At 39.6% G+C, this 14829-nt stretch overlaps 1 protein-coding gene across 2 annotated transcripts in view; it reads right to left on the minus strand.

Moving 5' to 3' along the window:
• The window catches only part of ANK3 (ankyrin 3), a 315864-nt gene that overhangs the window by 139972 nt on the left and 161063 nt on the right, over positions 1-14829 (minus strand). For both annotated transcript variants that reach the window (XM_090144833.1, XM_090144835.1), the window contains exons 3-5: positions 4544-4645; positions 3989-4087; positions 3540-3638 (exon numbers count right to left, since the gene is read on the minus strand). In XM_090144833.1, the coding sequence (XP_090000959.1) occupies positions 3540-3638; positions 3989-4087; positions 4544-4645 (300 nt within the window). The remainder of the gene's footprint in view (positions 1-3539; positions 3639-3988; positions 4088-4543; positions 4646-14829) is intronic.

The raw sequence follows: 14829 nt of genomic DNA on the forward strand, positions 1-14829 counted from the left end.
TATATTTTGTTTACCCTTCATGCTCCAGCATGACCCTTTTTGTCAGTTGCAATGGTGCCAAGCTCTTCTCTTCAACTGCTCCCTCCTAAGACCCCCAGAGCTCTTGCCTGGCTACACAGCACTCACACTGAAGAAAATGAAGTTCAGCATAGTGCTCATACCAGAGCTTGGTGTTTCTTGCTCAAACTCTGAAGATGTGCTGACAGGCTGAGCTTGAGTGGCATGAATAAAGAAGAGCCAACTGAAACCAAAGAGTGCATTTTAACATTTCTAGAGATCACACTTCTTTGTATCTAGGCCCTGTTGAGAATGGGGAGAACAATTTGAAAATCTTAAACAAATCAAGTAGTCCTATTGCAAAAACAAGACAGAAGCTCAGTGTTACCCTAAACATGAAGAACAACCACAGACAGCTTTTGGGCTTGCTGCACTTTTATGTCAATGAAGCAATTCCTATGGCAAAAAACAGAATCAATTCTGGTGTGCTTCATTTCCTAAACACTTCATTGGCTCTCGCAGAATGGGATGAAGTAAACAGAATAGAACAGGAGGTAGTTAAGGGCTAGTTAAAAATAACAGGTCTAACAGAAGAGGCATTTCATCAGGCTTCAGTAACGAGGAGGTCAGGAAGTATGTACATACGACTGGGTTTTGCTGAGACTGTGTCAAACACCCTCAGAGCTGCAAAATGGTTAGAGCAGACATTTTGGCAGGGCAGAAGGAACAGGGGAGTAACTCAGCAGTGCAGCTACAGAGGACACTGATCTAGCTGCATGAAACGAAGGGAGACAACCAAAGGTGGGCTGAGACAACTCTGGCCATACAGTTGCATCATTCACACCAAGACATTAACATTCTGCATGCTGGAGGGATGAAGGGAAATAATAGTCTAAGACTTGCAGCAGTGAATGATGGCTAAGTTACATTAGCTATGGTGAAAACAACTGAGAGACATTTGATTGTTACAGCAACAGGGCAGCGTTGTATGGCACACATCCAAGCAGGATGCACAAGAGAGTGCAGGTGACCCAGGGCCAAGCATGTAGACTTCACTGGCAGCAGAGACAAACAGGAGCGCAGAAAAAATGACAGTTGGAGAGGAAATGGCATGTGGATGCTTGATCCAAGAGGAACTTCACAATCAGGAAGACACTGAGCAGCTGTGAAGCCACATGTTTACAAGGATCGCACAAGGCTGCAGGGTCTGCTGCTGTTCCGGTATTTGGGTAATTTGGTCTCAATTCAGTAAAGCTACAAGCGTGAAGTGTGATGCTGAAGTTCTACCATTGGCGAAGCAATCTGTCAGTGCTCTCACCAGAAATGAGACCTAACAGTTTTGGTACCACACGGTTAAAATCTGGCTTAATGGTGAAAAAAAAAAAAAAGAACCCATAAAGTGCTCACTGAGGTATCTGTCAGATTACAGATTATTTTTTATACTGAATAGCAGCACTTTTCCCTGTAATTTCATGACACACACAATGTCTATTTAGTAACTCAGCTGGAAATTAAGATTAATTTTCTTAAGTTTTAAACATTTATATTTAGAAAACAAGCATGAAATACTTCAATACTCCTGATTATTAGTTTCAGGAAATAATTAATAGGAGACATTTCTCGGAACCAAGTATTATTAGCATCTGGAGGCAGAGCAGAATCCTTTTCCTTATGTCAAAGTTACTGTAGGGTATTCATAATCTTTTCCCCCCACACTCTGCTTTTTCATTTCCCTCAAAATAAGAAATAGAAATTGACAAGAGAGCTAACATGCTGTAAGAAGAGGTACAAAATTCAGACACAGAATTATTATTTTTTTTTGAAGAACACGAAGATTTGTGTGCTACTGCTTTGAGCAGGGTTGAACTGCTACCTTCAGGTGAAGAGGAAGTAAAGCCAAACTCACATAAGACAGGGTCAGTATTGAAAAAACAAACAAACAGCAACAACAACAAAACTTCTTTGGGGGTCTCCTTCTGTTGGTACATAAAAATCAGCAGAATGTTATTACAAGTTCTAGAACAGCTTGAGTTGTGCACAGAGCCACAATCAGAGCTGCTCCAGGAGCAGTTAACAGGGAACTCCAGCAACCACAAGGGGCTCCTCAGGAAGATTCCATCCCAGGTGGAATGTCACACTCGCGGGTATTGGTGTAGAATGGACAATATACAAACGGCAAAGAAAATCTGTTATTCTTACATGTTAGTAAAATTAAGGTAACATGTGGCAAAACCTTAGGGTATACAGACAATGCTGTTATATAAGGTGTTTACAATCCCAGATTATTTTTAGTTTCAGGCATGAATACACAAGTTGTAAATCGCAGTCAGAAAAGATCCTTTTCTCCAGCAAGAAAACCAATGGAAATGTTTCTGCTTTGTTTTATACCCTAACACACTTAGAAAATCTTAATTGGAACTTTTATTGCTATTTTTCTCTTTACATTCAAATTCTGTTGTGCCTAGAACTAAATTTTAGTGTACCTAGCTAGTATGAAAGACTAAGAAAGTGAAACAAATAGCTCATTTGTCCAAGCAACATGAAATATAGTTCACAAGTACCTAATATTCTTGGAAAGGATCCTCTTAAATATTTTGTTCATATCGATAGACCATTTTAAAATGTTTATTTAAAATGTACATCTTTATAAAATATTTTTAACGTAGCTTTTTAGGTTTCCTTTTCTTCCCAAACATTGTCTATCATGTCCAAACTGTCATAGTATGGAAGAAAAGCAATACTGGGCCAGATGACAATATCACCTCCTAATCTGATCTTCTTTCTCTGACACTCATCCACGAGTAGGGAGAACACGAACAAGAGAGGACTCCAGAGTCACCTGTGACATAGCCACTTCTCGTTTCCAACAGTCAATGGTTTACACATTTTTAAAGCCAGAGTGTTTTTTCTGTTTCTTTCTACTTCTTTTAACACCAACGCTGTTTTTCCTTATTTCAAATTTCCTATAATTGATCTAAGCGTTCCTTCAAAGGACTTCCCTGAACTTAAAAGCTCTGCATATGCTTGTGGTATCTACTCATACAAGGGAAGGGGAAGGTCTCATTTAAGCTTCAGACACTAAATCATGTGAAACAAGATCTCGGTCATTTGAAAAAGTTCTCTTCCACTCTCTGGTTTTATCAGTATCTCTTCTGTCTCTGTAACAATTAGCAGTTCATAGGACACACTGGAGGGCAGATCTAAAGCTGAAGGGTAAATGCTTTGCTGTGCTGCACATTAAAGAACCATACAAGTATATTCCAAACACCCCTGGATGTGGTTCTGCTTTCTTAAACTCCAGAGTTGTGTGCCTGTGTGGGTCCTGAATAGCTTAAAATAGAGATGTTATTTCTAAGCTTTCTCTGCTGGTCAATTAGATGGGCAATTCAGAGTTAATACTGACTTTATCAAACCTGATTTTCAAGGGCCAGCATTAATACTATGCATCTACCAAACACACTTACTAACATCAGAAAGGGAGAAAGATTGTATCATCAGCAATGTTCTTCAAAGTCCCAAATGAGAAACTAATATTACTTTACCTGAGACTGTGCATTGACATTGGCTCGATTTGTAACCAACACTTTGACAACTTCCGCTTGCCCAGCCAGGGATGCTATGTGCAATGCTGTGTTTCCTTTCTGAAATAAGAAACAGCAATATTTAAGAAGTGTACAAAATTTGACCTTGAGTACACGACAATGTTATTCAAGAAGGCAGTCCACTTTAAAATACAGCATTTCCTGAGATGAAATATTCTTTGTGATTACTAGAAAACACAGAAAGAAACCTACACAAAAACCCACAATTCGTTGAGTAAATCACATCCCTAGTAATCTCTGGCACTTACTACCACCCAGCAGGTTCCTATTAACTTAAACAGTGGAAAATAATTAATTATTGCTGCAGTAATGTCTGCAATCAGTTGGCTGACACCTTACATCCATGGCATCATTGTAGCCAAGAGAACAATCAGATGGGCCTGACTGACCTTTGTTGCTGCGTCCACACTTGCACCTCGCTGTATCAGTTCAGAGACAACTTCTACGTGCCCTTCTTTGGAAGCGAGATGGAGTGCATTCAACCCATTCTGATTTAAAAAACAAAAAAAAACAAAGAAATGCAACTTTAAAGATTGGCATAGCTTTTCCTCTGTAGTAAATAACACATCAGGAGCTGAAAAATTACATCCCAGTGAGAGGACTGCTTCCAGAAATTATTCTCGTGTGAACCTTAAGACAAATAAATTGCAACAAAAGAGTATGAACTGAGTCATGATATACTAGCTCTGGGGTCTCAAGTTCTCTGTGCTGCCCAAGACATGATGCAACACAAATGGAAAGAAAGATAATGTTAAATAGCATAATGTTCTCCAACTGGAATTGAAATGATGTCTTGGTAGGGGTAAAGTTTGAATTGGGTGGGATATGCAAACATGACTCATCTGAAACCAAACACATTATTGCTGACATGGAGTGCAAATACATAGACAGATTTAAGAAGGAAAGGTATTTATCCAGAAAATTTGATCAGAATATTTTTCAACCTGATTAGAAATGTTGATGTCCACTCCACTTTTTAAGTAGTCAAGAGCCTTTTCCAAGTTGCCAGCTCGAGCAGCTCTCAAGTAACTTGCATTTGTGTCAGACTAGAAGAAAGAAGAAAAAATTCTGTTAGGAATTACAACACTATATAAAGTTATATTTTCTTGAAAAAGAAGTTACTAATGATACAATGTATTATGCATACATTTAACTAGATCAGAACAGATCTCAAAATGCCTTATCAAAAATGGGTCAAACCCTGCCCTCCTTGCTTAACTCTCTCTGGTGTACGTAGGCTGTCCGCTTGACAAGGCAGCAAAACATGGACTTCACAATACATGTCAATTATGCAGCACTGACCAACATGCAAGCCTAGTAGCCACGGACACATTTATTACCCAGTCATGGTGAGACGCAGCACAGGACTCCAAGGAAACCATTCCACTCTTTCTAAGAGAGCCACATCATATTCAATGTCAAAATAAACAGACTGGACTGCTGCTGTGAGATCTCACATAGCAGACTAAAATGCAAAGTACTTTGTGTTGAAGGACTGGACTACTTGAATGAAAAACTAAATTCTACAAGGGTAGGCACTTTACAGTGATTGTTTTGTTTTCCCTATTCTCCCTCACTTTATGGCGCATTTTATTTACAGTGTTTGTCCACATTTCAGTGATCAGAAATCCCTAGGCACAGCACCATAATTTCTTCACAGAATCTTAATTATTTTTCAGATCTTCCTTTAAAGATTGTCTTTCAAATTTTCTTTATTATGACTTCAGCTTGAATATCAGGATGACAGAAAGGATGGTTAAGTCATGAAAGAGATCTCTGAAAGCAATTCCCATTCCCCAGAGGGTTTTAACAAGTTATGCAAATATCCACCAAGGATGATAATGCTGATCCTGCCTTGGAGCAAGTGGAATGAACTGGGTTAGCTTTCAAGAGGGACAAATCTTTGATTTTATCTGCACCACAGCTTTTCCTGCCATTCTGGGAAGTCAACACATGTTTCTGTCTCCTCTCCTCCAGGAACTGTCACAGTTTTTCCTCAGTATCATTTCGTGGCAGGCTCACATCACTACAGCTTTAAGTGTTTTAAGGTCCTCTAAGGTTCTAAAATTGCGGTAATTATCTTCATAGGAAATAAATAAAAGCAGTAATAGTTGAGATAAACATAATACGTTGTGGCCCCAATGCTCAGTTACCCATCCAGCCTAAACTCATTGTTTTCATCCTCCATTTTCTAGATTTGCTATAGACTTCTGTCAATTCAGCTGCTGCAAATTGGATATTCTTTTCAAGCACTGCCTCCAAGTCCATTTGAAGTTACTTCTTTTTGTATAGGATGAAGCAATCTCGGGCATAATGACAGCAAAATAGCAAGCTATATGAAGATTGCTTTCCTCTTTGTAGTAATACAAGCTACAAGGCTATTTCACTAATGCTTTCAGCACAAGCATGTTCTCTCTCTCAAAGAGAAAACTATTACTTATGGACTTATTTTCTTCTGTGTTTTGTGCACATAGCATTACGCTTCTGATGGTAAGTTACTGGTTACTTCTCTGCTCTAAATCATTATTTCCCAAGTACGACATGTTGATCACTACAAATCAATTTCTGTGATGTGCTTTCAACAAAACAGCCCTCCAACACCAAAGTTTAATTAGGCTCTATGAAAAGCAGGATGCTGCTACAAGCTCTACAGTCAGAACTGTAAAGACTATGGGGAAAAATAGCTGCCTGGAGAGGGGCAGGAAAACAGACTCATTGGGAAGATCATCTGAACTGTGCAATGCAGATTATTACAGGAGACAGGTCATTTTCTCAGTGCTTAGCAACAGCAGCCACTAGGGTAAAAACCAGGTCAGCATTTTATCAGCATTACCAAAGGTATGAGGGAGGGCTTAATAGACTGGGAGCCTTTTTTGTCACAGCGTAATGGCATGTCTGTTTGGCACAGTCAGCAGGTGGACGATAATTAACATCAGCTGTTTACAGCTGCTTCTGGGTGGGGAAGGACGCATCAGAGAGTCTTGCTTTGGAAAATCAGTTCCAGCCAGTCACACCAATTCACATGAGACAAGAAACACTGTTAATGCTCAGATACATCTGAATCTTTCTATCTGCTCAACAAAACGCAGGGAGGGGGAGAGAAAGCAGAAAGAAGGAATGATAAATAGCTAATATACATGTTAACACCAAATGGCTGTTGCACTGTGCAGGACAGCAATGCCCGTGTCTTTTAAGGACTTCTAATGGTAAGAAGAAGAGTCGGGTTATACTCCCAGTGTGGGGACATAATGTTTCAAATAAGCTAGCTCAGGTGCTGCTAAGTGATGCACAAATCTATTCCCAAAAGCTCTCAAACAAACAGAATGCCTTCCTTTGCCAGTCACTACTCACAACATTATTTTTTGCTCAAATTACCCAGCAACACAAGTGCCACCAGCAGCCAGGTCCCCCAGGAGGCAGGAGAGCAGGCCAGGGACACAGAGCTGTGCTCAGAGGCAGCCTGGGCTCTTGTCACCCAGTGCCTTGCTGCAAAGAGGACAGCAGAAGCGAAAAGCAGCACAGGCATGCAGCAAGATCTTGGGAGCACCCAGAGAAACCGCCCCCCACAGCAGGCTGGGAACAACCCAAACTCACCTACAGCTCAGCTCGTTTAAGGAGACACTCCCAGTTTCTGCACTAATTGTTTCCAGTTACTTGAATGCGATGTGAACTCATGTGTGAGACTGCACAAGCTGCCTTAGCAGCCAGGTTATAATACATCCCTACAGGCCGAAAAAGGGAAACCCATTTTTCCTGACCTTAGCTAAAGCCCCCAAATCCTCAGGCTGGGGAAAAATTCACCTTTTCTGGAACACCAAACATAGAAAATTGGAGATTTTAACAAACGGGACAACATACTGGAGTTGTACAACTGAGCAAAAGTTCAGTCAGGCTTCTGGGATTCTCTCCATCCATTATGGTCTCTGCCATAAGCAGAAACAAACTATAACATCAGAGAGAAAAGTGAGCCAACATTCTTGAAAACCTAAATCAATTCCAGCCTCTCTAAAAGCAGCATTGCCAGCTTCCAGTTTCCCTATGACTAAGGCATTATTTCAGAACAGTCTTACAAGTTTTTTCTACCTTGCAAAATGACTTGAATACTCTTGTTTTAAAGGCATCTCATTCCAAAAAAACAGAACCAACAAACCGTAACCAACTTGGAGCCCAGGGGTCAGTTACCTCCCTCCAAATCAAGTAAGCAAACAAACAAAACCAGTTTTAACAAAGTTGTTTGGTGACTGCAATCAACAACTCATGCAATCAACAGTCTCCAGAGCACCCAGAGCAATCTTTTGCAGAAGACAAAATGATTTTGTGTTCCAGAATACAATAATAAGGTTTAAGCTCCTAATCTGCTCCGAGACTTGGGACTTCTAGGTGGTGCCTACTGTTGGCTGCAGACAGGAGAAACGCATTTTATAGTTTACAGTCACTTCTCAGTATTTAGTTCCAACATCCTTTCAACCAAGCCATACTCAGAAAAGTTTCAAATAAAATCAGATGCAAGAAGAACACAGTCAGCTACAACTGACATTCTTTGCAATGTAGAAGCCAATGCAAAGCAATCAAATCTCATCCTTCCTCAAACCCAGGGCAAGCAAACCTATCCTAGAGAAAGGCAGTAGCAGTGGACCTGGGCTGTGTAAATTCCGTTTGCTTATTACAGCTCATCATAAGTAATTACCCAGATTTCTAATGAAAAAAGCTTTTTTTTTTTTTTTTTTTACACAATCTATTTCTAATGTCATCTTAATAATAACGTTCCAATATTACCCTATCCTAATAACAATAGTGTAGAGGGACGCAGAGCAGCTGAACTACCACTGCCATGATTCTCAGAACAGAATCTTTTAAAAAAATTGATAAAAAAATCAAACCAGAACATTGACATTTCTGAGTCCAAAATTCTCTCAGCTTTATATTTCTATTTAAAGCTTAAATTTTTCAAATACCACAATTAAGTGGAGAAGTGCCATTTCCAATTGGCATTGTTTTGTTTAAAACAAAGACTCTTAAGTCCATGACAGAGCCTGCAATTGCCACTGTACTGCATAGGCAGGAACAGCATCAGAGCTGAGTCTGAAATCGCTGAAGGATTTGAGAGTTCAAACAAGCCTAACAAAAATGTCAGTAATTATTTATCTGGACTGCCATCATGCCTAGGAGCCTGTGTAAAAGACTGGTCAATGATCAGTTTTGTTTAAATGTATTAAATAACACAGAAGAGGGAAAAAAAAAAAAAAAAAAAAAGGGTCTTAGGTTTCCAGCTCTCCCTTAGGACACCCATGCAGGTAAGTGCTCCCTAGGGGGGGTGGTCACTGCTCTGAAACAGCCAACTCTGTGTCCCCACACTAACTGGCATCTGAAAGACAAGCCCCACACAGGCAGTGCATCTATAAGACATTTCCTTGATGGATCTAAAAAAAGTCCTTTTTTTTTTTCTTTTTTAATTTCCCATCTTAATTACTTAAATCTCAATATTCCTGAGAGATGCATTCTGTATGTTAGCAATCTATTCTGATTCCCCCTCCCCACTACTTCTTTGTAATCATTCCCAACATGAAATGAAGATGAAAATGAGCTTTTGATTTTACACAGTCTTGACAAATATCAAGAGAACAACAAACATGGGACATACATCAAAACAGCCCAAACATCAGATGTTTTTGCACTCAGCCACAAAGACTGCAGCCCTTCTTGTTGTGCATTTGACACAGGCTTTCTCCCCTAAGCCTTCCACAGCTCTCTGCTGTGTTCCCTTATGGATGCTGCCTTTCCAACCTTTAAACCCAGGCCTAAATTAAAATCACAGTTCTTAAAGTGTTTTAATTTTTGGATACATACACTTCAGATGTGCACAGCGCTTTGTTCCAGAGTGTCAATAAGACAGTATTTCACAAATAGTGGACTTATGAAAGTATCAGCATGATAAGACTTCTTCCCCCATGTTGTACTTCTCTGGAAGAAAAAAGAGCTACTTCTGCATAAACGCAGATTGACTAATGAACACAGCTTTTATGCAGTGCATATTTTATGTATTCTCCTTCCACATACCACAGTGTAAGAAATCAACTCAACCGCAAAGCATGCAGACAAACTAGCAGGCTGCAGGCCACCAGAGCAGGTTCCCCAGCCTGGAGCTCTTTCTAGCAACTCTCATCCCAAGGCTGACTCTGAACTGTGCTGAGGTTGGACAAGGTGTGCAGGCAGCAGCACTGTGTTTCCCAGCTCTTCTTTACTCGAAGGTCCTCTAGTCCCAGTGACATACAGATGTAAGGCCTGAGACTATGTCCCTGTTGTGAAGAGCAGCGCTGGTGTTGAAAACACTCACGTTAATAGGAAAGACTATGTTTTAAATCAGTTGGATATTACCTTAAGCTTCCATTTTAAAACAGAAAACGTTGATGCTGACTCACATTAGCTAATAAATATTCATTATCTTTTCTGCAAAGAACTCCCGGAGAAATAAGAGGCTATTTATCATGAGTAATGACAAAATCTGTTAGCAAATGTTACATTAACTGTCAGCCCAGGCTCAGGATGGGCTTTTCCGTGGGACTAGAGAGGGTTATTCCATTTAGTGGACCCCCACCAACCATTATTTTCAATGAGCATAACCCCTCTCCCATACTGATGGTATTTTTATTACTGCTCATCTCTTTTCCCTTTGTGTTCTGCTTACAGTGGCTTCTTTTTCAGATTAAAAATCCAGTCTTTTTTTCCATGTTGAGAGCAGGGTTTTGTTTTTCACTCCATCTTTAACAGTAGCTGTTGTGAAGGGAAACCCCCAGCAGGTTCCCATTGTGCCAGAGCAGGATGCATTCTGGCTTGAGTCCCAACTAAAAGATGCTAACCATGCCTAACATTTGTTGTGGGGGGAGGCAATGACCTCATTTTAAGTGAGGAACTTACGTTACTTCCATTTGGAAACATGCTCAGTAAATCTAGTCCTAATGAGATGACCTGAGAAAACAGATGATACAATTTCTACTTATTTTGATAAGAGTGGACTTACTGAAACTGATCGATTTTTTCTTTGCTGCAAGGCCCTGATGCGTAAGAAGCATACACTGGAAACTGAAGGTCCTCAGCATTTCTTAAGATTTTGCTCTTACGCTAATTTAGAATTTTCATCCATGCAAATGTTACACTCGTTTGGAAAGGGATGAAACTTTATTTCAATTTGATTGTACTAACCAGTTAACAGCAACGACTGAACCAAATGACATAAACAGGCCATGTGATCTTCTACAGGAGATTCTCCATCCATTCTCCCTGCTACCCCTAACTATATATGCATGAGAAAATTTCACCTGTATCTTCTTCAACAGAAAGGAGGTTGGTTGGACTGGATGATAAAATGCTGCTCTCTGCAAACAGCTACATCTTTATGCACCATGCTGCCATACATGTTTTCTTTTGATAAGAACGTGACAGCCTGGGGCCAGCTGCTATCTGCAATTCTGCTTTTAATTATCCTTCAGAGAGATGCTCTTGGGATTCCAGCCCTAAACACAACCACAGGGTAAGAGGAAACGCTTTTTTCCTACTGACAATTCAAAGGATACATTCTTTGGTAAGAAAAGCTACCTTCTCTGAATTTGACTGCCGAATGAGAAATCATGTCATTATTGTCAAACACCAAACAAATCCTTCTACTTGTTTGGCCCATCATGCAATTTAATCATCAGCTTTCTTTGATCTTGTTATTGTAAAGCACATGATAAGTTAACCAAAATATTCTACTAGTTACTATGTTCCTATAACCAATCCTATTCTAACTATATGATCTGATTTCCGTAAGTTAAAAAAATTACAGTTTTCAGGCTGTGAGAAACCCCTCTTCTTGGTCAGACAATACCTCATTTCTGCCACAACTGTATCTGACTCCATAACCAAGTGTACTTGCAACAACAGGGTCTCTACCTCTATCTAACAAGCTCTCTAAGTAGAGAGAATAAACTATTTACTCTCAGTTGCACACATTTAAGTCCTAAGCAGAGCTTAAAAGGTGCATTTTAGATTCAGCTCCTATCTTCTAGAAATCCTCAGTCAAAACATAAAAACATCCAAGAAAAAGAAGTCTCTTTCCTGTCAGACCATAAGACAAAATAAGGCTGACACAAAGATTTAGTACGCATCAGTGTCAAGATCACTTGCAAAATCCTAGCTGTCTCTGCCAAATGCTGAATCTGTGCCCAGTTACCTCTGGAAATAAGCCACCTATGTTGGAGCAGATGACTGAAAAGTACCCAGACCCAGAGACATTCAAGCTGGTGCACACAAGGAAATTTCTCAGCTTCCAGGGCAAGAGGTGTTCACAACCACCTTTAACAGTATCTAGAGGCCTAGAGTGGTTTGTGTGTAGTGACACGTAGCTCCTGCAAAACTGCACTTGTAACGCACCTCTGCTACTGCACTATTTGCTTAGACTTTATGCACGCAGTCTTCTCCAGCAGACACTAAATCTAAGCCAGTCGTGTGAATTGTGATGAGACTAATCCAGCCCCAGCTGTCTTTAAATGCCTGAATGAGTCCTTCCTAAGAGAACTCAAACACAGGATGGAAATGGAAAGTAGCTGTTATACTTTTCAGTTTCTACAAAGAGCAAAGTGTGTAATTTCCAAGGCACAAAAGACATGCAAACTTAGATGGGAAACACTTGCTAACATCCACGCTACATGGATGTTATGTTCAAAGTTATACATGTTGAAAATCTCCCTCAAGATATCATCTCCTTTTACCTGTCACAATTACTTGTCATCAATGATATTCAAAAAAATTCAGAAAAATTTACCTGGAGTTCTAGCAAAATCAGTGTCTGAAAGCCCAACAGAAAGCACTTCAACTGACATCAAAAGAATCTCATAAGGCCTGTGTTTGGACAGAGGAGGTAAGGGTCTGTGTAACTCAAAATCTTCACTGCCACCTTGTACAGATGAGGTTTTGAGACTTTGAAACACAGTTTTAATGTATCGGCTTCCCCTAAAGAATTTACAAAAAACATTTACAAGCATGCATGTGCTAAATTAATAGCACCAAAAGCAAGGTCCTAATTTTTATGAACTACAAATCAACATATGTCTGCAAAAAAACATAAACAAATGTTCTTTTAATGAGAAGATGAAGATCCTTTTACTACTGACTTTTCAGCTGTCAGACTGCCTGAATTAAAATGCAAACTTGAATGACAAAGTAAACTGGGACACACTGTTCAAGAGCACAAAACCAGAGTAATCACTGTTTTCACCAGTGAATCCCTGTGCTGCACTGGGAGTGAGCTATGAGCCAAAGAATCATCTCTTTGTGATCAACTCAAATATATCATCGATGAAAAGCATCCAATATAGTTAAGGGCAAAAAGATTTCTGCATCTAAAATTCAAGATTTATTCTTTAGTCTGACAGCTTCAACTTCTGGAAGTTTGTTTCAAACTCTGAAAAGCAACTTCTGGGTCTGTAATGACTCATCTCTTACTCTCTGAAGTTTTGTTATCATGCACTTACAAGTATAAAATAAATCACTGACTTTCATAACTGCTACTGCAGTCACAAAGAGCTAGAGAAGAGCTGGATGTGCTTGGAGGGTTTCTTCTTATGTTTATATTCACCACAAATAACAGCTCATAAGGCAAGGTAGATGAGATGCCATTGATTCACTCTTTGCTATTTTTTCTCTCTCAGAAACTGAGTACCCAGTGAGCATGGAGGGAATTTCAGCACATCCTGGGCTCATATTTAAATTTAAAGCCATTTCCACACCAGTGTTACATTGTTCAGATAACAGAGGCATGAGTTGGTCTACCTTGTGTTCGGTGTGCACCTGATTTTACAATCAAGATAGGCGAGGAAAAAACCAATCACCAATCCACTTCAAAAGATTTTTAAAGTGTAGTTATTTGTAATCTCAGATACATCCCTCTGAAGTTAATGGAAAAAAAACCCCAAGTATGAGCCTAGGTCAGGTACTATTGCTAATTCTAAGGGAAGATTTTATTCACATAAAATGAGTTCTCTACAAAAATACTGTGTAAATATGCTTCCGTCAGTTGTAGTGATGTAGAAGTTAGTGGTAATAAAACAGAGCAAACTACATGCATAACACAACTATTCCCTAAACTGTACACTAATAACACTATAGTAAGTGAGCTTTATAAACTGTAAATGGGTTACCTAACCTCTTTTGGAGATAGACAAACTATTAAGAGCTTTTCTATGAGTTGGAAGTTCCCTGCTCTGTTTCTATCTTTCCATTTCATGCCCACTTTTGAATGTATCCTTCACTGAAAACCAAAATAATTCTGCCTTGGAAGTTAAGAGGCATTTGAATGGCTACTTGTAAAGCCTATCTACTATGGTTTAAAAGCTTTGATACTCCACTCAGGATTCTCACAGGATTCACAAACCTCTACTGGCTTTTTACTGCCAATGGCCATTAGAGATTTGCCAGTAAGGGTTATAACCTGAGAAGCAAAGAATCTCTTCCAATTTACACACCTGAAAACCTTGTTAAGGAGAGTCTCTGGCTGAAAAACCCCATGTGCAGCACGTGACTGAATCAGAAGGATCAGGGGGAATTATCTAAAAAGTTTTCAGCTACCAAGAGGGCTTCTGGGGCAAGATTTGCAACATAGCACATAAACTGTATTGACAGTCAGTTCTGTAGGGCTGGTTAGAAGCACCACGTGAGCTTTGTAACAGCAGTTTACCTTAGCAGAGCTTGTAACACTTCACAGAACAGTCTGTCCTGACACCTCTGTAGATTCACTGTGAAATATATATATGGCCTAGTCCAATGAGATGCAGTCAGAGGAACCAATAAAGCTAGAAATTCAGTGCAGATTTGAAGGTGCCATTTTTGCACAGTCACTTTGCAGTAACAGAACCACCATGATTCTGCCCTTCAAAGGCACTATGCACTAAAGATTTTGAGTCCTTTAGGAGAATGCTGATGACCTGGATGGACATCAAAGGAGGTGCTTCAAGATTTTTGACAAAAATAGAAGTAACAGAACTGTCTGAACATTTACCTCTCCTTAACCTTCTGAGTTTATCATCACCTGAGTATCAGCACTGTTTCTGAGCAAGATAATTAAACATATTTGGAAACTAATATTGTTTAATCAAATAAAATAATTGTATCACCTGAATGAGTAAACAGTTTTCAAACTGGGCTAAAAAGCTTTCCTTCTAGTATCTCAATAAGCATAAATTTAGAATTGGCTTTT

Source organism: Phasianus colchicus, chromosome 8 (assembly GCF_987193195.1).
Source record: "Phasianus colchicus chromosome 8, bPhaCol1.hap1.1, whole genome shotgun sequence".
NCBI lineage: Eukaryota > Metazoa > Chordata > Aves > Galliformes > Phasianidae > Phasianus > Phasianus colchicus.